At 52.2% G+C, this 25,010-nt stretch overlaps 8 protein-coding genes across 8 annotated transcripts; 5 read left to right on the top strand and 3 right to left on the bottom strand.

The window, feature by feature from the left end:
- The first annotated feature begins 1,166 nt into the window (after window positions 1-1,166).
- M431DRAFT_506759 (hypothetical protein) lies at window positions 1,167-1,796 on the top strand. The gene has a single exon (XM_024918857.1). It carries the CDS (start codon window positions 1,367-1,369, stop codon window positions 1,586-1,588), a length of 222 nt encoding a protein of 73 aa, XP_024776695.1. The 5' UTR covers window positions 1,167-1,366; the 3' UTR covers window positions 1,589-1,796.
- Window positions 1,797-2,943: 1,147 nt separating this feature from the next.
- Window positions 2,944-4,274, top strand: M431DRAFT_392394 (hypothetical protein). The gene is made up of 5 exons (XM_024914805.1): window positions 2,944-3,442; window positions 3,500-3,515; window positions 3,690-3,782; window positions 3,955-4,137; window positions 4,215-4,274. The coding sequence occupies exons 1-4, from the start codon at window positions 3,027-3,029 to the stop codon at window positions 4,087-4,089; spliced, it is 660 nt and encodes a 219-aa protein (XP_024776694.1). The 5' UTR covers window positions 2,944-3,026; the 3' UTR covers window positions 4,090-4,137; window positions 4,215-4,274.
- Window positions 4,275-5,647: 1,373 nt separating this feature from the next.
- M431DRAFT_392196 (hypothetical protein) lies at window positions 5,648-7,871 on the bottom strand. The gene is made up of 2 exons (XM_024914804.1): window positions 7,044-7,871; window positions 5,648-6,693 (listed from the first exon to the last, which is right to left on the bottom strand). The coding sequence occupies exons 1-2, from the start codon at window positions 7,676-7,678 to the stop codon at window positions 5,748-5,750; spliced, it is 1,581 nt and encodes a 526-aa protein (XP_024776693.1). The 5' UTR covers window positions 7,679-7,871; the 3' UTR covers window positions 5,648-5,747.
- Window positions 7,872-9,041: 1,170 nt separating this feature from the next.
- M431DRAFT_480627 (hypothetical protein) lies at window positions 9,042-10,028 on the top strand (the record flags this gene model as incomplete). Its single annotated transcript, XM_024915887.1, has 1 exon — window positions 9,042-10,028. One exon carries the CDS (start codon window positions 9,042-9,044, stop codon window positions 10,026-10,028), a length of 987 nt encoding a protein of 328 aa, XP_024776692.1.
- Window positions 10,029-13,399: 3,371 nt separating this feature from the next.
- On the top strand, window positions 13,400-15,029 carry M431DRAFT_493487 (hypothetical protein; the record flags this gene model as incomplete). The annotated part of the gene is made up of 2 exons (XM_024917124.1): window positions 13,400-14,002; window positions 14,142-15,029. The coding sequence occupies 2 exons, from the start codon at window positions 13,400-13,402 to the stop codon at window positions 15,027-15,029; spliced, it is 1,491 nt and encodes a 496-aa protein (XP_024776691.1).
- Window positions 15,030-15,808: 779 nt separating this feature from the next.
- Window positions 15,809-17,145, top strand: M431DRAFT_493486 (hypothetical protein; the record flags this gene model as incomplete). The annotated part of the gene is made up of 3 exons (XM_024917123.1): window positions 15,809-15,811; window positions 16,004-17,007; window positions 17,076-17,145. The coding sequence occupies 3 exons, from the start codon at window positions 15,809-15,811 to the stop codon at window positions 17,143-17,145; spliced, it is 1,077 nt and encodes a 358-aa protein (XP_024776690.1).
- Window positions 17,146-17,977: 832 nt separating this feature from the next.
- On the bottom strand, window positions 17,978-22,278 carry M431DRAFT_392122 (hypothetical protein). The gene is made up of 9 exons (XM_024914803.1): window positions 21,187-22,278; window positions 19,797-21,013; window positions 19,570-19,730; window positions 19,475-19,505; window positions 19,252-19,422; window positions 18,871-19,189; window positions 18,436-18,816; window positions 18,211-18,353; window positions 17,978-18,150 (listed from the first exon to the last, which is right to left on the bottom strand). Exons 1-9 carry the CDS (start codon window positions 21,949-21,951, stop codon window positions 18,093-18,095), a joined length of 3,246 nt encoding a protein of 1,081 aa, XP_024776689.1. The 5' UTR covers window positions 21,952-22,278; the 3' UTR covers window positions 17,978-18,092.
- A 1,812-nt stretch (window positions 22,279-24,090) lies between these two features.
- M431DRAFT_506749 (hypothetical protein) lies at window positions 24,091-24,503 on the bottom strand. Its single transcript, XM_024918856.1, has 3 exons — window positions 24,294-24,503; window positions 24,236-24,237; window positions 24,091-24,204 (listed from the first exon to the last, which is right to left on the bottom strand). Exons 1-3 carry the CDS (start codon window positions 24,460-24,462, stop codon window positions 24,106-24,108), a joined length of 270 nt encoding a protein of 89 aa, XP_024776688.1. The 5' UTR covers window positions 24,463-24,503; the 3' UTR covers window positions 24,091-24,105.
- Window positions 24,504-25,010: the final 507 nt, after the last annotated feature.

Here is a 25,010-nt window from a genome sequence, read left to right as displayed (position 1 = left end):
ACCAACCTTAAAGGCTCTCGGAATAATACAAGCACCGACTGTTTCGTCGGGAAATGGAACACGGAAGGAATCACCAGCAGGCCAATGATCGACTTCGTACCTCGTACTTTCAGCCTTTGCCCCTACCTAGAATTCCCCGCCTCTTCTTCATGCTTCCATCGTCCCGTTTACCCTTTACCGTTTTCCCTTTCTTCTTCAATCGAATGCAATGGTGGTGGTAGCAGTGATGATACAGCGCTGGAGACAGAAAAACCACCACTGAGCGAGTTTCACCCCCCTGGCTAACGATCGTCCCGGGCTTCCCGTCAGCCAACAAAAAGACCCTGACGAGCCCGAGAAAATCAAATCATGATCTTCTGGCCTGATTAGAATACCATTTCTCAGCGCTCAATGGGTCCAGCAAGGCGGCCTTTACCATGCTAACCCCTTTCTCGGCATTGCTATTGTAATCATCACCACTCGTCGAGCAAGCTTGAGTTGCTATATGTTCAGCCACCTGCCAATATGGTGTAGGGTACACGAGGACGGAGCTCTGTTGGTTGAAAGATGTCCATCTCCGGCCAGTCCCCTCGGACTTGCACCTTAGCCCCTCATGGCTGCTGACCTGAATCGATTAAAGTCCTGAGGATAAAGTCCGTTTACAGTGCCATGGTAATCCGACATTCGCCCAAGCGCCGCTAGGCAGCCTTCTCGACTATGGATCCGCGTCTGATTCCAGATCCCGAACCTGTTCATTACTCGTACGCAACGCTGTCCGCAAATCATGGTCCCGGACGAGTAAGCACCTACTCTGCACTAACGATATGATGGAGGGTATTCATGTGCTGCCAAAGGCATTTGGATGGATGGCCTCCCATTCTTCGGAGGATATCAGAGCAGAAACTTGGCATGTAAATCATCTGAGCACCTCCTCCGGAAGAGGGACACCGAAATAGCTGGACTCGTTTACGCGGGTTGATCTTTACATCTGCAGTGCGGGTGCCGTTCTGCCGTTGCCGCTGCCGCTGCTACAGCTGCTGCTGGCAGTAGTCTGGAGCATTTAGCAGTATTAGCAAACGCTCTCTTTTGATTAGTGTTCCAGACTGACTGACTCTGGCAAATAGGGACAAACGCCAGTTGACAGGGGTTCAAGCCCAGTCAGATCGCTTAAGACCTGAGTCTCCATCCTCATCATCTTCAAGTGGCAGCCAGGTCCACTCATAGGGCGGAGCTTTGGTCACCACCTGGCAATGCTCTGCTCTGTGCGAATGGGCAATAACTGCCACCTCCGCAAAAAGCGCATCTTTGCCCTCCCTATCTGCAGTGCTACCTTACTTCGATCAGAGTGTGTTAGCATGAACATAACCATGCCTAGACATGCCCGGACATGCAAGTACTACTAGTAGTGCTACCTGGCATGCTACCCGCAAAAGCTGCCATCGGCAAATCGTCGAAAAGCTTGGCCCTTTGCATGACATCCGGCACCACTCACCACTCGGGGTGCTTTGCAACTGACCCCAACTTGTGTCTCTTACCCCGACCTGTGCCTCAGGTTGCCAACACTAGAGCTAATAATTATCAGATCCTTGCGCCAGAAGCGATCGACTAAACTTGCTTCGATGAGACTACTGGAAGCAGTGCTAGGCACGGAAAACTTCCGTAATCATAAGCATTTCTAATCCCACGAAACAGCCAGGACGACCAGGACTACTCCGTACCACTGCTAGCTCTCCTGGCACGTTCTGCACTACTCAGGTGCCTTTGTGTAGGTGCCTGGCAACCTGGGCTCGAGATGATCATCGCTTCGGCGCTAACGAGCTCCTTACTGATGAAATCACCGTTTATCCACATTAGTCCGCACCGGCCGGATGTTGTTTTAGTCCGTCCCATGGCGCTGAATGCCCAGGGAAGACGACGAGGGCATAATTAGCCCACTTTACCACAACGTGGCAGATGCTAGCCAACCTCACCAAATCTTACATACAGCAGTAGCTGCCTCGGCATCTTGTACATCCGCTAAGGACGGCGTTCGTCTTGTACATACTCAGCGGGCGAACATGAGGCATAGGATGAAAGTGTGTTATCAAGACGAATAGGACGGTTCTACGCCCGGTGATGTGATGTTACTCTGATCCCAGGATGCTGCTTTCTCATGCCAACACTGCGACATTCCAGCATCGCAAGTACTACGGTACGAGCAGTACGAGCATTCATGCTGCAATCACATAACATACGAGTGCTGTACATAGTAACTCGTAGTATCATGCAGCTACTGCCCACTTGGCGCCTCTACAATCCTTGCGTCACTCTGGCCCGTCACTCTGGTCTGAGAATTTCTCCGTTCCGTGAATGGCGCCTTGAATTTGTGGTAGCCTTGCCGGGAGGGCGCAAGCGTCGACATGTTTGCCATGTCTGTTCTATTTTTGGGATAAGGGGGTAGCTTGATGACATTCGGGACGACTGCTAGCCAACAGCCTATTGATCCTCATCGATCAAGGGCAACAGGGTGTCCGGCTTCTACTTTGGTCTAGCATGTATAACATACAGCTCAGGTTATTTTGGTCAAATGTGCAGACGACGCCTCATTTACGCACTGACTCTGACATACGGCTGTGTAGACGACTAAGATGAGGAAGTGAAACACTCACGCCGCATGATACGGGGAGCAAGAGCATCTGCTGGCCTGGAGAGGAAAAGACTACGAGTATATGGACTAAATGTGCATCTAGTAGATGCCATACACGATTGCTTGGTGTTAGTGTGGATGACAGGGACTGCTTGTCTCGTCTCCGGAGCACTGACGGATCTGGAATACGCTCCCTTCCGATTGGGAACTAGGCGGGCCAATGATACGAGACACCACTGGCGAACCCTCGTCTGAGATGAAAGGAGGTTGTCCCCCATAAATGCGAGTCTGACTTCCTTCTGCCGCCGTTGACGGGCGAGCCGATGAAGAGTAAGCTATTTGCGAGCGACAGCCTGGCGTCTTGGTTTTGTCGTTTTGTCGTTTGGATCTGCTGCCCCAGAACCGTTTAGTAACATACGGTATGGAGTATGGAGAACGGAGGAACAAGAGAGACACGCGAGACACGCGAGACAACCGTCGCATACTAACTAGTACGCCCCGGGGCGTCTTGTTAATGTTTAATGCGATGACTGCCGTTTTCCGAACAAGAGGAATGGCAAGCCCACGACGGGCAAATCAGGAAACCACCGCCGCCGGCACTCGGCGCTGCTCGGCGGCTGGAGATGTTGCACAGACACTACAGCCTGCATCTGGTGTGGTGAACAACGACGTTGAGGTTCTACTACAACTTGGGCCGGCAGTTGAATCATCATCCCAGCCCATGTTGCACAGCTGCTCAAGGATGATCGATTCATGTCCAAGTATAGCGATCATTCAGCTCGCTCACCTTTACCATAATGGTCCCTTCTTGATTCAGGTCTACAGACTACTGTACAGGTATGAAGGAAGCAACCTGGTTACCTGATACAGCTAGCTTACCGTAACCCAATACAGGAAGAGAGACGCCATTGTTAGTGATTGCTCTTCTCCATACCGGCCGCTTCCCACTCCCTACTTTTCCCAACACACTGGATGGTGCTACTTGAACATCCTCCGCATTACCGACCACAAGGTCCGCTAAACAAGCGGCAAAACCATTTCGGCCCAGTGACGGAAGTTGGAATCCTCTAATGAGCCTGCTAAGCCTTACAGGTTCTCACCCTCCTTTGACAAATGGTTAGCCCAAACAGTCATTAGTCGAAACGGGAAAGACGGCCAGATAACGATTGTTTCCAAGGTACACGCCCCCTATGCCTCGAGAAGGGGAAAAAAACTGACCTATTACCTGCTAAGTCTTTTCCCTACTAATATCTTACCCTGTTTCGTTGGCCTTTTTCGTTGGCCATCTCCGGGCCATACCCGGCAATCAGGGCGTCATATGGAGTATGTCTAATAACATGGAGGTACAGCAGCTAGCAGGCGGTTTCTGCTGCCTCGCCCATCCCCACCCCTTCGGCGCTGGTGACACTGCGCTATTCCTGTATCCCTGTTGGCTTGTCTTGCATCGACAAGTCATCTGGCCCTTGACGAGAGGATTCCTGTGAGAGAGAGCCGTCAAATTTGGTAGAAAATGACTGTCGAGGCGTCTCCGAGTGCGTAGCCCAGACGGGTTGTTCATCCGAATTCAAGATATTCCTCCAATGGGCAAACCTGACATTCTCATTGGCAGCATTGGCAGCACCGGCAGTTAGTTGCCACGGATTAACTGATTTGCTCCCAGGAACGCCTTCTCATTACCGGACTATGTTCCGTAGTGCTGGCGAGGTTTACTAATTTGGTGGCTGGCCACGAGTCTGTCATTTGTGGAATCACGCCACAAGACGGCCTAAGGAGCCGGATGACGAGCAATAGTAGAAATGAGAGGAGATGGTTGATGATAGGAACCCAAAAGTGTTCTCCGCCGTGTAAGCTTCAAACTTGTGGCCGTGCTCCATCCGAGGTACCTGTTTCCCTCTCTCTATTTTCCTTTCTTTTTTTTGTCTGTGGTTTGTCTCATTCTCTCAGTACTGCGTCTTTTTGCCGACGCTTGCGACCTTTCGGCAGTTGTAATCTCGGCATCCTCACGAGGCGTCTTCGCTCTCACGCCAAGACTTCAGAGACAGAAAGCGGACGTGGGCTCATTTTCTTCTCAATGCTATTGGCTACCGACAGTGTGCTCCCTTCCCTTTGCTTTTTTTACCCTTTTCCCTTTTTCCAACCTCCCAGAAAAGCTTGGCTATGAGATAGACTTTTTGGGTGTGGGGGACGTCAGGCGGCCAATCGTCCGTTCCCATTTTCACACCTTTCACACACCCCCCTTTGGATTCTCATCAGCCCGGTTTCATTCATTTTTCATATTTTTTTTTTTAATGGCGTGGGGGACATGGGGGTGTGAGAAAAAAAAAAAAAAAAAGTGATCATCAGAAAAGGACGGGCCTTTTTTTGAAAATCACTCGGCCGGATGAAATTGAAGGGAAATGTAAGACGCTTGTTCTTGTTTGTTTTGGCAACTCTGTCCGAAGGAGCTGGTTGCAAAAAGGCTATACGAAACAAAAGGGACCATTGATGATTTTCCTTTCGCCCGTGGAGAGGAATTAGGCTTTTTTGGGGATGTGCAACGGGAAAGGCGAATCAGCAAAGAAGCCGGGTTAATCCCATCCATGGGTAAGGGTAAACTAGTTTCTTTGCTGAGCACTCTCTGTCTCCTCTCTGCCGTGTCTCAGTGAGACAACTACCGGCCTGTGAAGTGAGTTCACAGGGATTTGTTACTCCATAGATGATGACTTCTCACTCACCGGGTTTTCGTCATGCAAGATGAAGGAGCTTGTCTGTCATATTGACTTGCAGCTGTAGACCTGACCGTAAATCAAAGATGAGGAAGGTATTCCAAATTCTTGTCTTTTGCTCCACATAGATGTATGTACGAGTAAGTTGAAATGTAACGGGGGTGTATTTTATTATTTCTTTTTCATCCAAATTTTTCAAGTGTCCATCCCGGGTTCCCATCTCTTCCCTGTAATACATGGGGAGGGAAGAAGAGAGAGAAGAAGATTGAAAATAGAAAAAAAAAAAAGCGGGCTATCATCTATCCAAATACAACAGGCAAAGAATAAAGAGATGACGGGAGGGGGGAAAGAGGAAGGGGGAGACGCAGCCTCGCATTGCAAACTCGTCACATTACTTTTTTCTTTTATTTCCTTTTTGTTCTCCTTTTCGCCGGCCATCACCTTATCTGGCCTCCCTCGACTATATAGACGGCGCTCCCTCGAGCGGGCCGGCTCACCACGACAGCCTGCTCCTTCTGCTCGTCAGTCAGGTCCATCTTGGCATAGTACTGCTGCTCCAGCGCCTCCTTGACGGCCTGCACCTTGTCGGCCGGCACGAGGTGGACGCTGCATCCTCCCCACCCGGCTCCCGTCAGCCTGCTGCTATAAGCCCCGGCGCCACGTGAGATGCGACATATGTCGTCGAGCTCTGGGCAGCTGCACTCGTACAGGTCCCTGCACGAGTCCTGCGTCTCGTTCATGAGGCGTCCGAGCTCCTGGTTGAACTGAGTCGTGTCGGTGGCCCCCGTGTGCAAGGGACGCTCGAGCAGCGTCAGGAACTCGAGGACTCGCAGCGCCTCGGTGAAGACGTGCAGGGCTCGCTGCCTGAGCTTGAACCGGTCGGCGCGGACGGGGAATCTGGCCATGAAGCGCTGCTCTAGCTCCGGCACGGACATCTGGAGGACGGCGGCGATTTCCTCCCGCGTGTAGCCGTCCTCCCGGGTCAGCGTCTCCTTGGTCACCTCGACGAGCCTGCGCAGCTCCTCCTCCTTAGTCAGGCTCTTAGCAGCGGCATAGTCTGACCCGCCGTTGTGGTAGAAGAAGGTGTCGTGGAATCCCTGGAGACTAATGCCGAGAGGACCTGCGTCTTCTGGCAGCTGCGTACCGGGTGGGTTGAGCACCGCGTGAAGGTAAGCAGCCGCAAAGCTGACCTCGACAACACGAAGGTTGTAGTGGATGGGTCCTGTGACATGTTTATTGGACGTGACAAAGGATTGCGCGATAACGAAGCACAGCTCGGGCCTGGTTGGGGGGAACTTGACCGGCCGGGCAGACAAGCCGGGGGTGAAGGACACGAATGTGGCGGACCCTTGCTCCGAGAAGACTGATGCAGATTGATCCATGCTGTGGCGGTGATGATTGTCAGCATTGTACGATTTACAGCGAGGATCTGTACGAGAGAGTTTATGCGGTAGGGCCAGGGGGGGCAATGGGGGGGGAGGGAGTGAAAGGGGAGGGGGGGGGAGATGTGGGTTTGAGTTAAAGGACAAGTATGTAAGTATGTATGTAAGTGTAAGTGTATGTATGTAGGAAGTAGTTGCATGATGCTCGGTAAGATACGAAGTGCCCACTTGCTGCGAGGAAAATCATCGACGATGGTTACCAAATTACGGGAACATGGGAGGCAGGCAGCTCAACGGGGCAAACCGGGGGGCCATTGTTCATTGTTCACGAGAGAGAGAGAGAGAACTTACCCTCCAGAGTTGACCCCAACCGCTCGCTCGCTGACGATGGCGAGCTCAGTCAGCTCCTTCTTGTCCACTGTGCTCTCGCCATTGGCGGCCATGACGGCCAGAGCACTGGCGGTGACAAAGGCGGCGCTTGAGCTCAGCCCTCCGCCAACGGGAACGTTGCCGTCCATAAGCACTTCCATGTCGCAGGGGCGGAAGTCGGCCCCTTTCTTGCGGTACAGGAGGCCCAGGGCGCCGCGAAGCCCGCTCTTGAAGTAGTTTGTCCACTCGAACTTTGTGGAATCAATCTCGACCTCGCTGCCGATCGGCACGTCAAACTCCCCGGGGGCGAACTTGCCGTCCTGGACGTTGCGCACGGAGACCTTGAACGTCGTTGCGTCTGCGGCGGCGGGCTTTGTCGAGACGGCGATGATGGCGTCGGCGGTGATGGCCATGGGCAGCACCGAGTACAGCGAGTAGTCGATGTGCTCGCCGATGATGTTGACTCTGCCGGGTGATCGCGAGATGAATTCAGCCGGGTGGCCAAACTCCTTTTCGAACTTGGCGAGCAGGTTGTTCCATCGCGGAATCTCTGATGCAATGGCGGTTGGGGGGTAGATGTCCTCCAGGGACTTTGCGACTGGGACAGGACCAGACATTTTTGGGGAGGTTTCTTCCTTTTGATGTGATGTTTCCTCTCCTTTGTTTTTTTGGATGTGATAAGAATTGTGTGTACAAGAACCGTCTAGTATAGCAACTGGACTTGATATCGAGGAAAATAAAAAAGACCCCGCGATCAGAGCTTCGTTCTCCAAAAAGTAGTACCCCGCAGTGGTTTTCACACGGAAATCAGGGGTTCTTTTTTCTCGCCCTCTATGACGTATGCGGATCTTGGAGCTTTATAAAAAAGCAAATATCCGTTGATCACTTATAATCAGGTGTGACCAAAAAACAGGATAAAGCGCAAAACAGTGACTGATAAACTTGAGACACGCAAGGAGATCAGGACGATGGGAGGTGATGAGAAGAAAAGCCGGCGCAAAAGTCTATAGAAAAAAGAGCCAATGCAGAGATATCGCAGACAATCCGGATGACACGCGATAGATATTTGGCCAAAGTGGCGATCCTTTTGGCGTGACCTCTTTAGAAGACCCCGCTAATATCGTCGGCGGTTTTGCGGGTACTACGGAGAACGTACGAACGGGACTTCGTGGATCCCAGGGGCCGTTAAGCGCACGAGTGATGTTGCGAGGCTGGGAAATCTCGTGGTCCGGACAACGATGAAGAGGATTCGTATTTTGCTGATAAGACAACGTTGGGAAGCTAAATAGTCGAGAGGGCCCAGAGCAGTCCGCGGGAAATCCATCGGATTTCGACGGCTGAGGGGCGCCGAGAGTAATGGCGAGATATTTTTTGTTGGCTTTGTGGAACAGCTTGGACCACCATTCTAGGTGAAGTTGCATCAAAGGAATCCAAGCCGGAAAATTATTCGGAAATGGATAGGTATGTCAAAAGACCAGTGGAAAAAGAAAAGTAACGCTGTTTGGTTGGTTTGCTGTTGTAAAGAAGCGCGGCTAATGACGATAATAGAAAACGTCACGGCTTTTTGACTTCTGAGAATAAATCTCGAGAAGGATTCTGACGACGTTTTGCGCCTCAGCTTTTACAGCTGCTTGCTGGAGAGAATGCGTCGCATTGAAGTCACAGGCCAGCCGGATTTGGCGGATTCAATACAACAGAATCGAATGCCTTGACATCTGCCAACCAGCTGGCACTTCAAACCACCATGGCTTTGCCAGCTGAGAGAACAGCTATGGCAGTTCGCGCTTCAGCATGCTCAACCAAGAACTCAAACTTTGACCGAGTCAAGAGAGAAGAAGAGGAAGAGGAAGATAACAGCACGAAAATCTCAGCAACTTCCTCTCCATCAATCAAAGCATCAGCTGAACGAGCATTGGCTACGCGCGCTCATCTCATTGCTCTCGTCGACATCACCTTGCAATTCAGCCTGACAAATAAACCATGGAGCTCAAAGAAAAGCGCTCAGTCGTTAGCCGTGAGCTGAAAACCCTTGAACCCGGCTCTCTCTACATCACGATCTCCGTTCCTCGATCAAGTTCTTACGGTCCTGACTCGTCGACCGTCAGCTATCCGACATGCCTATCTGAGGATCTCGACTTGGCGTCATACGAAGTGTCTTGCGCCCAGGGCATCGACAGAGAAGAGTTCGACTGGGGCGTCTATCTGCACCGAGGCTATGGCAACGGCACCTGGTACGAGCTCCGCAGAGTAAGCTGCACGATCGACGCCGGCATCGACGGTACTCTAGGCTCCAGCTCCAGCAGCATGTCAAGCATGGGTATCGAAGGTGCAGGTATCGGCGATGGCGATGGCGCCAGCGTCGTCGCATGTTCCTTGCCCTTCTACACTCTCTCCAGGCGGGAGATGCGTCTGTCGCCGCGTCTGCAGACCCGAGTGGCTGCCCTGATCAGGGTCCTGCGCGTGCCAGATTCCTTCGCCGACGGCCTGACGCTATATCTAGACTGGCTGGCGGAGCAAACGGCGCCCAGCGCCACGAGGTCCTTCATCTGGGCATCGTCCATGTACATTCGCACGCGTCATCACTTTTCGGCATCTACCAACGGCACCGCTGGCGATGTGGCAGCAACAGGCTTCACCACGACAGGGTTCCTTCAGGAGGCCCTTCACTTGGCGTACAAGGAGGTCTGGTACGGGCTGGGAGGCCAGCTGCCACGGCCCATGATGGCATCGGCGTTTGGGGTTGAGATGCCCATGGGGGAGGCCAGCGCCAGCACCAGCACCGCAAACATGCAGCAGCAGCAGAATGCCGACCAAGATGCCGATGATAAATCGACCAAATTCCTATGGGGGTATGTGTATCAGCATGCAGAAACAGGGCTCTACGACACCCCTTGCTGGAGTAGCATTACCTATACGGGGGTGGCTGTCTTCGAAGATGAAGCCATATCGATCGACTCATCGGTTTAAGCAATTTATCACTGGATTCTCCTCGATGCTCATCGCCAAGGATTCTGGGGCAAGGAGTCAGGGGAGCAGGATGAAACGGGGTGTGCATTCTTTTTTCTTTTACAAATCATTCAGGAAGGATTACTCTCCTGCGGGCCCCATGCAATGCACATGGAATACTCGGGGATAGGGTAACCAAGGATAGGACATAATGGTTGCAAACAGGATCACAAGTGTCCGTCCCTGCTCCGTGCTTTCTCAAGGGGTATGTGTAACCGGTGAAGGCCTCGGTGGCTGCGCATGGGTTCGATAATCGAGCATATTCACCCCCCTCCTTGACCGATTCTTGGGTCCAATCATGATGGAAACGAAACTGGCAGGTATGCAAGGGCCCTCGAATGCCTTCCCCGGTCTGTGTCTACCGGATATAAGTCCGCAATTATGCCACATAAATGCCTGTTTATATCCAGAGAAAATGCGGAGTTGCCTGCATGTAGCAGGTGGCGGTGGGATTGTAAGGGTTGAAAAAAGTCCCGTCCTTGCTTTGCAATGTAACGGTGCAGAGCAAAGTCAGACATATTGCAAGCATCATCCCCGTGGCATATTCCGTCTCCTGATGAATGTTGTGACCGTCTTTGAGCTTCAAAATGCTGGCTTACCTGCAGCCAAGCATGGCCAGACGTACGTTTCACGGAGTTGTTAATTATCCTTGAATTAAGCCACGATATCCAACTGGAAGGTCGGCGGTTTTTTGCTGGCCATCCCTGCCGTCGGGATGCTTACGGTCCCTGGAATAGCGGAGTGAGCTGAGCGAGAGATGCTAAATTAAGGCGTCCCTTGTGAGATTGGTAAGAGCTTATCGAGACATGTGATGGGTTTACTCATGTCTCGTACACGCATCTTTTGGGGGCGTCATAATGAGACATGAAGCGAACACGATGACGGCCAGACAGCGTTATGCTAGACCTGGCAATTTGATTAGTGCATCCAGTACTTGCTTGGTAGGCACAAGCGAGGCAAGCGAAGCGAGGATTGCGCCAACATTCATCGCGGAGTACCTGTTACGAGAGCGTATCGTGCGGAGGAGTGGTGAGGTATGCGTATCATGTTGTGTAACGTCGACGAGAACCGGGAACCTGCAACTGTCAGTGGACAAGGCTGGCTGTCGATCATTCCGATCGCCGATGATATCTGACGCGCCGGTTGGCTGGCCACTGACGATACCGGCCAATACCGAACTGGGTCCCGATGGGAGAAGAGGAAGAGATTGATTGGATGCTTCAGAGCAAATGACGATGATGAGATAAGTCACATCTGTACAGTACTTGTTCGTGTACTAGAACATTGAAAGTCTCGCCTCGTCGCCACACAAGCCGAGATCTGCGGTGCACTGTAGGTTAGTTAGCACTTTTGCTTGTCCGCCTCGCCTCAGGAGTCGCAAGTCGCACCCGACACAAATCCCACCAAACGTCACTCTCCCAGGCGCCGTTTGCGACCTGAAAACCTGCTGCTTTTCAGGCCCCCAAGTCGCACAGTCCGGCGCAAGGAGGGAGTGGCCACGTTGGCGATGCTCCGATGGGATTAGGCGCTAACAGCGAGCTTGTCCCACTGGACTGCACTGGACTGGCAAATCGAATCTTCCATCTCCACACGTATCTCGCAAGACCCATCCGATCTCCTCTATTCTTGGACCAGGGAGGGAGCTGAGTCGAGAGGAGGGGAAGAGGAGAAGAAAAGAAAATTAGAGTTGAAAAAAATAAGGCAGAAATCCCCGGTGTTGAGCTTGGGATCCTCTCTTGGCTGGGCTTTCAACGTCACATCCTTCGACATGCTTTTGTCTTGATTTTGCAGTAACTTCAGGGCTGTGTGTGAGCTGTAACGCAGGGAGGCATAAAAGGCGCCCAGAATGAGGGGTCCAGTGGGCAGCTGATGAGGGGCAAGTGATGCACTGTGCTGGGCAATAAGATTGTCCATCTAGCGTAGCTCAAACTCAACTGCCTGTGGCTATATAAACCTGACCGCCCATTCTCCTGGAGCCTATTTCTTTCTAGTCATCACCTTACAAGCAATTTTGAACATCAGTTCTAACCAACCAAACAATCAATCACCCTTTCTTTCCACCACATACCACACAATACCAACATCATGGGCGGTTGCGGCTGTGCTGAATCTGGCTCCTGCGGCTGCGGCTCCGGCTGCACTTGCGCCGGCTGCCCTGTGAGTTATAACTGAACGCTGCTGAGATGGATGGAGACGTGGTTGAATGGGTCGCTAACTGATCTGTCCACAGCACAAATAAACCAGGCAACACTCTTTGATCGATCCAACGTTCCTCTGCGACACCGTGTGAGCAGTGAGCTGCCATCGCATGAGCCGATAAGACTGCACGATTTTATGACGACTGGGAAATTTGCGTGGAGGAACAGTAGACGAGACGATGGGAAATGAATAAATAAATCAAATCAAATCAAACAACAGAGATTGATTTCAAACATGTTCTTGCTATCTTATCTGACTTGGTGCTGAATGTTGAACACCATGACCTTGTAGAGCCCTGAAATTCTGCGGATACTCTTTTGTAATATCCTCCTACCTAACCTCGTGGAGTTGAAGACGCTAGGGATGTACAAAGGGACCTGGATCTTCGAGTAGATCCAAGTATCTCCATCGCGGGAATTTATCCACAGACGACGGATGGGTAAGGTATGATACACTGCATCTACATGGCTGGAGATTTGATGCAGGCCAGCGCACCCTCATCCCAAGAATGTGTAGGGTAGCGACTATACATACATGAGAGCTAGGGATGCTGACATATTTTGCCCGCGCTCGTACATTTTTAAGTCCTCGTCTAGAATCTACTCCTCTCTCTACCTACCTCTATATCAATCCATATATTCATCCATCAACATCCCAACTACTCTGTTCCCCCGGCTTATAAAATAGCCTCAACTGTCGGTGCTCTATCTGCCGAGTGCTAATGCAGCGTTCCCTGAAGGCGCTACATATCCACGGAATGGGGCCGAGAGCACTAAACAAAGCCTGGAACCTTTGATTGGGCTAGGCTGCGCTAGGTGGGCCACTCTGACATCAATCCTCACGTTGGAGAAGCTCGTCACGCCTCGAGCGGCTTTTGCACAACCACCGATGCTCTCCTCATACGACCAAATCCACGACACGCTTCTATAGCATACGCCGTAGCCTGCTCGATCACCAACTTGCGCCGCCTTGTCCTTTATTTTTATTCATCCAAGTCTCGCAGCCGCTTTCCTCCGGTCCAGCGCCATCCCCGCCGCGTGTTCCAGCCAGCGCAGAAGATGCCACGACCCGAAATCTAGATTGCGAACAACCCTACAACAACCTCGATAAGAACTTGGGAGAGCGTCGACAGCATGGACTTGTCGGCCAAGGCCGAGCCTCACACATCATCCGCAGCCATTCAGGCCGCCATCGCCGATCGCCCGTCGGATGCGCCGCGACGATGCTTCATCTGCTTGACGGACGAGGAGCCCTCGGATCCCCCAGGCTCGTGGGTTGACCCGTGCCCATGCACGCTGGAGGCGCACCAAGACTGCATGCTCTCATGGGTGACGGACTGCGAGCGCTCCAATAAGCCGCTCAAGTGCCCGGTGTGCAAGTCCGCCATCGAGATGGACGGCCCGTGGGACCCCATCGCCTCTCTACACGACGCCATACAGCGCAAATTCACCCGCGCAAGCCCCTTCATCCTCCTGACCGGGGTGTCGGTGGGAGTTCAGTTTAGCCTGCAAATGTACGGCGCCATGGCGTTGTGGACGTTTGCCGGCAAGGAGGCGCTGCTTCAGTTTGCTCTGGGACCTGATATGCTCATCGACGGGCGATCGCCTGGAGCCCTGAGGTTTGCCAAGGAGCGCATTGTCAACGCCTTGATTCTGATGAATGTGGCGCCGACACTGCTCATTAGCCAGCTGCTACCAGGTCTTACTAACAGATACTTTATGCAGACTGCATCTATTGTGAGTTCATTTCACTAATGATGACATTCCTGGCGGTGCATTTCGGAAACAAAGGAACAGAGAGATAGCAAACAAAAGAATGCATGCATGGGGTGTGACAAAAGCCCTTGATATTTGCTAATATTTGAGTCTTCATTAGTATGGGATCTACAGTATGATTCGAAATGACAACTTTTTGGAGTGGCCGCCGTCTCCTCGCATGGCCATGGTGGCGCTGCCCATCATTCGCAAGGTATACTTTAGCTTCTGGAGAGACTTTGTCATGCCGTACGAAGTGAGGCTCAACCGACAAATCTCGGGGCTCCCGCCCCTCGACCCGCAGCAAGAGGCCGATGGTGTTCACAATCGGCAGGATCTGGAGCGCAACGGAGAGGGCGGGTTTATTGGCCTTCTCCAAAACATTCTTGATGTGCTGGATCCGGATGAGGAGGATCCCGCCGCCGGTGCCAATAACGGTGGCGGCGAGGCGCGACCAGGGGCTCAGCATGAGATAAGACTAGAGCAACGGGAAGAGGGAGATGAGATCAGGGTTGAACTTCTCATTGAAGAGGTCATTGAAGATGCGGTTGATTTGAACGGGGCAGTTAACGATGAGCAAAATGGCCATGCGCGCTGGGATCAGGCTCAGGATGATAATGCCAACGGGCACCCTCTGGAAAACCAACGCGAGGCACCCCAAGCTCCACCAGCAAGGAGGATGGGCCTTGGTGGTCTCCTGTCAAACGTTTCAAACTCCATCGTCGGAGCTCTTCTTTTACCGGGCATCTCCTTTGCCATGGGCGAGGCTTTGCGGATGATTCTCCCTAGATCTTGGACAACAGCGCCGTCTAGGAACCACTGGCTGTTTGGGACATCGCTGTCAGGCCGTCCTGGCCTGCTGCAGCAACAATGGGGGCGCAGTCTGGTGGGCGGGTGCCTCTACATCGTCTTGAACGATGTCATCAGGGTGTACAGCAAGTCTCGCCAGGTCGCAGCCATGCAGAACCGGAAGGTGAAGAATGTAGATCGACCACGACGAAGGAAGTAAACGGCGGTACATTTGGAAAGCGGCTTGTTATTGCGAGTTCGTTCTGCGTCAAAGATTGCAGCGAGCATGGGAAACATGGGAGGCATATTGGGATGGAGTTTTTGGGCGGAATTTCAAAGGCAGGGTATTGCTATTCACAACCTGCGGAACCACACAACTTTCGCATCTCTTTTTTTTTTCTTTAGACTAGGAATGTCTACTTGAGGTATTTGGGCGGAGAGGCCTCTTTCGCTTTGATCATGGCCGATATATTACATCATTAGTAGTGTTGATATAGCGGTTACATGTATGTATAACGGCCACAGGCTGAAGAATTCACTTTTGCTTCTCTTGCATTGTTAATGCCTGCTCTATGGAGTACGTGACCCTGCTCTCCTGCACGAAGAAAAACACTCGTTTGCCAATAGTTCATGCATGTGATGTTGATACTGCCCGCTCTATCGAAACGGTACGTACCAAGAAATAAAATAAAAAAGACAAAAGAATATTCCAGCGCCTCGGCCCATGCGCTTTGCCACTTTGGGCCCCCTCCCAAAATCCATGACAGCCTAATCTAGACACCGCGGGGTCCCTTCGGCTGGCCTTTCTCTCCAGAAACTCCCTTTTCCGCCGATCATCTTTTTTTCTCTCCCACGTTTCCTCGCTCGTCTGGATTTAGAGATATCCGTCCATCCTCTCTTGTATTCTTTTTCTTTGCCTCGTTTCCTTCTACCTCTTGCGCCGAAAGCTCCTGCGGCTTCTCGCGCCCGATAGAAAAAGAAACAGTCAGATTTGCAGCCATGGTACGAAAAACCACGATTCCCCTCCATCTATCCATCCATTCCATACACCCCGCTTGAAGCCCAGATTCCGGTCCGGAGTTGGGCAAATCGAGAAGGAAAAAACACTTGCTATGAAAACAACACAGAAGAAGAATCTCTCCAGTCATGATGCGTCAGAAAACGTGCTGACCAAATCTCTCTCTGAAAATATAGGCCGCCCAACAGACTCCCAAGCAGCGCCTCGCGCTCGCCATCTGCGACTTCCTGACCACGTCAACGACGGACGGCACCCTCACCGCCGAGGACAAGGACTCCATCGACGTGGCCATCAACTGCATCGCCGAGTCCTTCAAGGTCGACCCCAGCGACGACGCCGCCGTAAAGGCCGCCATTGGCCCCCAGAAGCTGCTCGACGTCTTCGCCGTCTACGAGAAGCTCCAGGCCAAGGACAAGGCCGCCAGCCCGGCCGCTTCCCCCGCCGCCGCCGCATCATCATCTTCTTCTTCCTCCGTCCCTGAACCCACCGAAGCCCAGAAGAAGGAGGCCGAGTCCCTCAAGTCAAAGGGCAACGCCGCCATGGCCCAGAAGGACTACGCAGGCGCCATCGATCTCTACACCCAGGCCCTCGGCCTTCACCCTTCCAACGCCGTCTTCCTGTCCAACCGCGCCGCCGCCCACTCCGCCGCAAAGGACCACGCCTCCGCCCGCATCGACGCCGAAGCCGCCGTCGCCATCGACCCCTCGTACACAAAGGCCTGGTCCCGCCTGGGCCTCGCCCGCTTCGCCCTCGGCGACCCCAAGGGCGCCATGGAGGCATACCGCCAGGGCATCGAGTACGAGGGCAACGGCGGCTCCGAGGCCATGAAGAAGGGCTTCGAGACCGCCAAGCGCCGCGTCGACGAGCTCGAGGCCGACCAGGCCCAGGACAACCTCTCCCGCGCCGCGCCCGGCGCTGGAGCCGGCGGCATGCCCGACCTCAGCAACCTCGCCTCCATGTTCGGCGGCGGCGGCGCCGGTGGCGGTGGCATGCCCGACCTCAGCTCCATCATGAGCAACCCCATGTTCGCCAACATGGCCCAGAGCCTCATGAGCAACCCCGACCTGATGAACAACCTCATGAGCAACCCGCGCCTGCGCGACATGGCCAACCAGTTCAGCAGCGGAGGCGGCATGCCCGACCTCGGCTCTCTAATGTCCGACCCCAACATTGCCGAGATGTAAGTCTTTTTTATCCATTATATCCACCAGAAAAATGAGCATATTCTAATCATATAAATTCTCACAGGGCACGGAATATGATGGGCGGTAACGGAGGCGCCCCAGGCGCTCCCGGCTCTGGCGGTGCAGGACGGTAAAGCGACTCCTTGAGTTTGTATGGAGGAGCACGAAACATCCCAAGAGACGGAACAGCAGTTGCAAAGAGGTGTGCCGATGTGGTATCACGGTTATGGGCTTTCAAAAGAAGAAGTGAAAAAAACCAGAGAGAATGGGGCCTACGTCTTCATATTAGATATGACTGAGTAACAGGCGCAAATGACCACAAAGCGTGGTTAATGATTGTAAATAGAGAGAGCTGTAAACGAAGCACTCGATTTCCGTTATAATTATGCTCGCACTGTTTCTAGCTATACCTGCACCGAAACAAGGTGCCCCCGAGTCAACCGCTAGTATATACATGTATGAAGCTGCAGTGGTATTCTGGCGTCTCCTTGACGCTTCCTCTCTCATAACTTTTGTCTCCAAGTATCAGGCTTCATTGAGCCTCCCCCTGTTTCATCCTATTCGCACAAGACCTCCCCATAACACATGTACGTCGTAAAAACTTGTCTAGGTATGCTAAACAAGTATTCATATGATTATATCTATACAAACCAAAATGGTATTGCGTCAGAAAACACCAAGTCAACTCAAGGCAATTTTTTTTTGTTTTTGATTTCATCCCCCGCATTCTATTCTTGGCTCCCAAGTGCCACAGGGCCTCGGAAAATGCGGCCTCGGCGTCCGCGAAGGGATCCTGCTCGTGGGCGTCGGATGGTTCGACCGCCTCGGCTGGAGGTTGTCATAATTGACTGATTTTCTCCCGTCTTTGGCAGCGGGTGGTTTTCGTTTTTGGCAGTGCTGGTTGCTGCAACACTTGCCGTTTCTTTATCTTTTGTAACGGAGAGAATTCCTTCTGATGCTCGCCCGGAGTTGTCTTTGGGCGCTGGAGTTGGATACGTGCCGCATTTCCCGTCACTCGAGTGCCGTGGAGGAATTGGAAGCTGTCTCACAGTGGGCGAGCCTCTGTTGCCAGGCTTAGGAATCATGGAAGGTGCTGGACTGTTGCTTTGAGCCGTTTGCGTAGACACACGACGTTGCTCCTATCCGATGAGTTAGTCACGTATATGCTTCCACCATTGAAAACTTAATGATGCACGTACGGTATTGGCGTTTGTTGATTTTGCAGGTGGCTCGTTGCATTTACCAGATTCTGACTTTGGAGACTTGTGAACAGGCTCGCTCTTTGACTGGATGCGACGGGAGTAGCGCGGTCGCATGAAAACCACATTGCCAATATCAGAAGGGACAGCCGTTGTCTCTACGATGGACTCGGGGGAACCCCGTGCCAGTGAGGGCAGCGCAGCTCGTCCGGAAGCCTCGATGGTATTTGTTTTGGCTTTTCCGCCCATTGGGAGTGGTGTGATGCCTGGATTTTGGATACCAATCGCTGCGGGCATAGCTTCCGACGCGCGGAGCTCTGATGCGGTGAAACTGCTCTCAGAACTATCTTTCGCCCTGAGGCGGCGGCTTGACTCAGTAGAGAGGCTCTTGGGCGTACTGCTCGTCCCGCGGTCGTCCATAATGGACACTTCATCGGACCATCGAAGTTTACTAGGGTGGCCGGTGACTGCCCATGTCCCTGTGTTGCCAATGGCTGAAGATGTAGTTGGCTTACCTTCAGATGCCGTCTTGGGTCCAGAATTCGCCGCTGTTGCCGCCATTGACCGAGGTGTAAATTCAGGGGCCACAGGATTCAATCGGGACCCCTAACAGGATCCGTCAGTATTCTCTGCAGCACTCGAATTTATGTCAGAATCTACCTCCTTCTGACACCTCTTGCCTGTTGCTGATTTGCCATCGCTTTCTGGCGGTACTTTGGCCTGATCATTTTCGTCGTGTGTCTTGCACGTCTCAGTGGTGGTTCTCTCGGAGCAAGAATCGTTGGCAAGAGTATTTGCGTCGTCGAGCACCTTGGCCTGGTCATCGCTGTCCTCGATTTCCCGGAATGTGTCGCCTCTCGCCAGTTCAAAGTATCGACCGCCCAAAGCAATCAGCTCATCATGAGTACCTGTCTCGATGATCTGACCGTGTTCCACAACAGCAATGATGCCCGCTCCTCTGATGGTAGAAAGTCGATGACTGAGCACCAAATGATTGGTTAGGAACTATTATAGACTTGGGGGGAATAAGAGGAAACCTACGCCACGACGAATGTTGTGCGTCCTTTGCAGAGGACCCTTAATGATTTCTGGATATCTCTTTCAGTAGCATTATCAACAGCGGCTGTAGCCTCGTCCAAAAGAACAATCTTAGGGTCTTTCAGAAGCGCCCTGGCAATTGCTAGACGTTGAAGCTCTCCACCGGAAAGTTTGCTGCCATCGTTAGCTCAAAAGTCTAATAGGGATACCATAACGGCAAACTTACACTCCATGTTCGCCAACCTCCGTTTCGTAGCCTAGTCACGCACAAGGTTAGCAAACACATGGTACCGCGGCGAGACTCATCGTCGTATTACGTACCATCCGGAAAATCCAAGATCTTATCATGAACACGAGCGGCTCTGCATGCTTCAAACACCTCCTCGTCCGATGCGGTGATTCTGCTATAGCGAACGTTGTTCATGATGGTGTCATTAAAAACAAGTGCACTTTGGGGAACGTAGCCAATGCGATCACGTAGGCTAGAGAAAACGAGTCAGCGCTGTTGCAGGAGCACCGCAACCAATACCTTTGAATCAAAGACTTACCTGGAGCTATCAACATCGCGAAGATCTTGACCGTCGATCCGGATGCTGCCCGAGGTGACATCGTAGTCCCTCTGGAGGAGTCTGAGCAGCGTCGATTTACCCGCTCCAGTTGAGCCCACAAAGGCCACTGTTGTTCCTGCCGGAACGTGTAGACTGATGCCGTTGAGGATACTCCTCCGCTTATCGTAACTGAAGCAAACTTGATCCAAGTGAACATCTCCTCGTTTAAACTTGAGAGGCCGTGCGCCCTGTTTGTTCGCAACCGAAGGCTTGATCTTCATAAGAGCCAGGAGACGTTCCGCGCTAATGAAGTCATCGCTCATGTTCTTACTAAGTGAGGCAAAAAATTGCAGTGGTGCAGTGAGCTGAGTCCAATACATGAGAAGCATTGCAAACTGGCCCGGTGATGCTTCCCCACTGCGAATGCGAAAGACAGCGAGGAATGCACTTGCCATGAGGCCGACAGTGAGAATGATGGTCTGCAACGAAGTGGACAAGAGCCATGCAATTTGCCATTGTGTCTCAGAAAGCCATCGAGCCGTTACTGCATTAGCATGCCTGTTGTCCTCGTAACCGACCTGGTTAAACATGTTGACGGTCTGCCACGAACTCAACCCGCCGTAACGAATGGCATGCTCTTTGGTGAAAGCCTTTTGGCGTTTGCGAGTGCTATTTTTGGTACCAGCTACGAGGCGGGCCGCAAGAGTTATAAAAACGATCCCGGTAGCCACAGTTATTAAGCCTTCGTATGGCCCGAATTTGATGGAGAGGTAGGCGATGGCGACGCACATGTCGATCAACATTGGGATGGTTTGAAACAAAAGACTTTCAACTGCGTTTGTGATAGAGTATCCGCCCTGCATAGCCACCATCATGTCTGATGAGTTTTTGGAGTCGTGGAAATCAGCAGACAGCTTCATCACATGAGAAAAAGAGGCTCGGGACAAGTTCTCCCGTGAGAAGTGTTTGACAGGTAGCCACAACCACTGGCGGATAAGCTCGACACCAGAACCTGAAGCCAGCAGTCGTAGAAGTGCAAGATTGATGACGGCTGTCCATGGATTACCGGGTTTCCCATTAAGAGTGTCCATGATTATGCCCGTCTGTCGGGGAATAAGCACATTGAGTGCGTTCGAAGCAAACATGCAGAGCACAACGGCCGCCGCTCGTAGCTGTAGATGGCGGTTTCCTACAGGCCAAATATACGGGAATAAAATCTAAAGCAGGGAATCATGTCAGCTGAAGCTGATTTAAAATTATTCAGTGGTCTCGAGCCCCCGGGGGAGGAGTCTTGTGATGAGCAATTCAGATTGTAGGGTCAATATCGTATGAGCAAAGACGTAGCGGCTGCATATCTGGGCTGTCAAAAATTTAGATAGGATTTACATACCTTGAAGCCTTTGGCGTATTCAACCCAGTTCCCGTCTTTCTGAAGTCTCTTCTCCAATTCGGCTTTACCTTCTCTCTCTCTTCTTTCCCAATGGGTCTCCTCAGCGTCGCTTTGCGTTGTCGACCCATAACTGGAGCTATTGGCATGCTCTCCAGTGGCTGCCTGAGCATCAGGTTGTTCACCATTAGGTTGCAGAAGTGGCTGTGTTTCCTCGTCGAACAGAGAAGGGTTGGAGTTGGTCCATAAAGCAAAGTAAGTCCAAGCCACTAGAATGATGAGTGAAGCAAGCCTCAAGCAGAAGAAGGTTATATGGATTATATCATAGGAGTTGAGGTTAGCTTGTCTTGAATTGACGGCCGTCAAGATTGCAATGGCAAGCTCAAAGAGCAGCGCGATAAACCATGACCCACGGAATGGAAACCATACAACTGTGTCCGATTCGATGAGTTGGATGCACAGAATACCGAAGACGAGAATGCACGACAAGTAGTTGATGACCTGATGTTCCAGGGGGGCAGACCTTTGGATTACTGACTGCGTGCCGAGTGTGATGAGCTGGGCCCCGTACGTCGAAAGGAAGAATCCAAGTAAATAGATGACGGCCCGTCGACTAGGACGCTCCGGCTGCGCATCCTGAGTCTTCTTAAGAGCCTGCAGAGTGCAAGAGGCCAAGACAGACGAGGTCAAGTAGTAGAGAAAGACAACAGCCGGATACAAGTACTTGAGAGCTACTAGGACTGCGCCCTCACCAGTAACAACGGCCATCTTGGGCCAAGAGCTAGATGCTGGAACCCTTGACGGATGGAAACGGCCTAGCGCTGTCGGAGATGTAGATCGTGGGTGGGACGTAGATCAGGGCCAAAGTCGAGATTGGAGGGCCGAGTTTGGGATAAACAGGCGTGAGAAAGACAGGGATCCTGTGTCTTCCAGATGCTGTTGGAACAGCCGTGACAAGACGGAAAAGCTGGATTTGGCTGGAAAGGGAGAGAAGCAAAGCTTGGCTAACAGCAAAGATCCGGCCAGAAGGGCTACCTGCAGTAGCGTGCGAGTATAGTATGAGGCGAAGTAAGTGCCGGAAGACAAGAGCTGGGATTTTGACCTGAACGAGGAGATGCAGCGGCGGACGTGATGGTGTATGGCGTGTGCCGTTGCAAGGTGCAACCAGCGAGATTGAGGCAAGAACTAAGAAGACGAAGAAGAAATGGAAACAGAAACGAGGCTCAACAATGGCAGAAAGCGCGTTGCTTTAGTTCGAGCTGAAAACGAGGACGGAGCTGAGGCAGGAATCTGCCAGGCGAGCTTGCTAGAGCAATTGGTGATGCAGGAGGCGATGCCGGAAAAGCAATGAGATCGAATGCGAAAACAACGATGGAGATGCCGGGCAGGAAAAGACGAATGGACCCAGCCAGAAGCTGATTCTTATAGCTTGACCTGCCTCTTTGAACGCAGCCCTGACGGCTGAACATGGACGACATCCAGCCTCTGTTCTCTGTCGTTTGCTATGGTTTGGTGAGGTGAGCTTTGTTTATTTTCCAGGTTTCCATTTTTTCCTTTTCCCTTTCGTTTCTGCCCCTGTCCACCGCACCGGCATCCGGATCTGGCGCGGAGAAATGAATGAAGCTGCAGCTCTGCTCGAAGCTCGGGGCTGCCTGTGCTTTGTTCTCTTGTACCTGTACCTGATGAAGCTCTTTGAGCTCGGGCAGTACGACGCAATGGCCTCGCACCCCTGTCGCCATCTAATGCACCCGGCATGGGGTACATGTACTTGGGCCTTGCTCCTGATATGCACGTTTCGCCTGGTGTGTTTACATGTGTTTACAGGTACCGTGCCGTACCTGCTGTCCACCAGGGTGCCTACCTGCCTTGCCTGCCTACCAAGGTGCTCGGGGGTTTCTTTGTAGGTGCCGTCGTACAGTGGAGGCTTCCTTGTTTAGTTGATGCAACATTAAGTGGACATCAAATTTGATGTTTCTATTTGTGAACCACTGAGTCAAGAGTATGAGCATTGCATTGTTGCATTGATGCTTATTGCCATTGAGTTTGTTGCCGCTTTGTCATTTAAGTTAGGTTGACATTAGGCTGGAGCTTTTTTCCCCCAATCCCTGTCATTACAAAATGCATCGAGTGCCTGGCCTGGACACGTGCAGATAACGTTGAGACCATCGACTCTTGTACCTGTACTGTACTGCGGTTCCAGGTACAATGAAGGAGGTACTGCAATATAGATCCTCAGGCATCAAGCTGCCATCAAATGGTACTCATCTTTAGAGCATCTGCTTCTTCGACATCCAAGCAACCACCATCAACTTGCTAAGACAATTCCAGCAAAGGAAAAGCACAACTGACAGCCGTGTGCCATCGTGAACAGCCCTCGAAACTCTAAACCGTTGCGGCCGCTATTACAAAAAGCCTACCGCTCTAGCTCAGGTTAGACTGCCTTAGCACATCAATGGTCCATGAGACCACCGGGCGGTCTGTGAGGAGCTCCAAGGCTATAACAAGGACCAAGGACACCCCTGTCCAGGTGAACGAAACCGTCCTTTTATCAAGCAGTTGGCGGCGAAACGAGGTGGCCCTGGAGACATGGCACTGATATGATGCGATGAAGGGAAAGGCGTCCGTCAAAAGACGTGTAATGACGGCCACGAAGCAATGACGTGCAGCCACCGTTACGGCCCGAAACCCTCTCGCCATGGTCCTGTCCATCATCCTCACAGCCAGAAATGCAACAGCTGACGGGTTGCGCTTCGCCGGCATAAATACGGAGTCCTGTTACAGACCAAGACAGCATCGCCAGAGGTGGCCCATCCACTCGGAGCCGCCCAAACGTGTCGGATGTGACATCAAGATCTCTGCTCCATACTTTTGTCGGCTTGCCTGCATATGCAAGGCCTCTCAGGCCGTGCCTGATAGGCGGCGTCAGAGCGGCAGGTGCACAGGTAAGATGATGTCTACATCCCCATTCAGTAAGGAAAAAGCACCCAAGTCAATGTATTGATGCCACGTGAAGGGACAAGGCTTGGGCTATGGTGAGTCCGTCTCGGCGCACCACTTATCAGTTGCTTCTGAGCCTTTCACTGTGAGCCACGTCTAACGGTCTAGCAGACGATGCTGATTGTTTTGCTCCCCATTCCCGCAAATTATGGCCATGTGGGGTGAGAGGGGCGCTGGATCCATCTGCCAACACCACCAAGCAGAAGCAAAGCAGAGGTAGCCCAGTAGACTGCCCAGTCTCCTGAGACCAATTTCTGGTGTATACGAGTACTGCCGGTACATTGAGAATCGTAATGCTGCTATCGTTGTCAATTGACGAGCGAAGACATATCCTCCTGATTTAATCATACATATCCGTAGACGTGAGTGCTACCAGCGGGAGCTGCTACCGGCTGAGATGCTTTTTCTGCGGTGCGAGCACCTACATTATTGAGCCACCAGTTCTCTCCTATTCGACAACAGCTTCACACACCACCACTACTCCGTAGGCACTTCTACAAGGGCTATTTATTAGTGTCTCACATTCGGACTCACCGGCTGGTCTGCGGGCGGCAACCGCAATCTCGGCGTCCATTCAGTTCTTCTTAGTGGTGACGGGGCTGACAACTTACCCAACGCCGGGTGCATGAATAGAGAGGTTCTGGACAGCGCGTCTCTATCACACTCTGCATGCTTGAACCTCCTGTCAAAGTAAGGCAGCAATGCCCGATGCTTCGTCAAGCGACAGCGACAGCGACGGTGACAGAGAGGGAACTTGTGCGGCCACACGGCGAAAGACCCGAGTGGCTGGCTGGCTGTGTGTCTGCACGGTTTGGTGGGTTTCTTGCCCC

The sequence above is a fragment of the Trichoderma harzianum genome (genome assembly GCF_003025095.1).
Source record: "Trichoderma harzianum CBS 226.95 unplaced genomic scaffold M431scaffold_4, whole genome shotgun sequence".
Classification (NCBI taxonomy): Eukaryota; Fungi; Ascomycota; class Sordariomycetes; order Hypocreales; family Hypocreaceae; genus Trichoderma; species Trichoderma harzianum.
The sequence above is the reverse complement of the archived record's forward strand: the minus strand, read 5'-3'. Positions and strand labels throughout refer to the sequence as shown.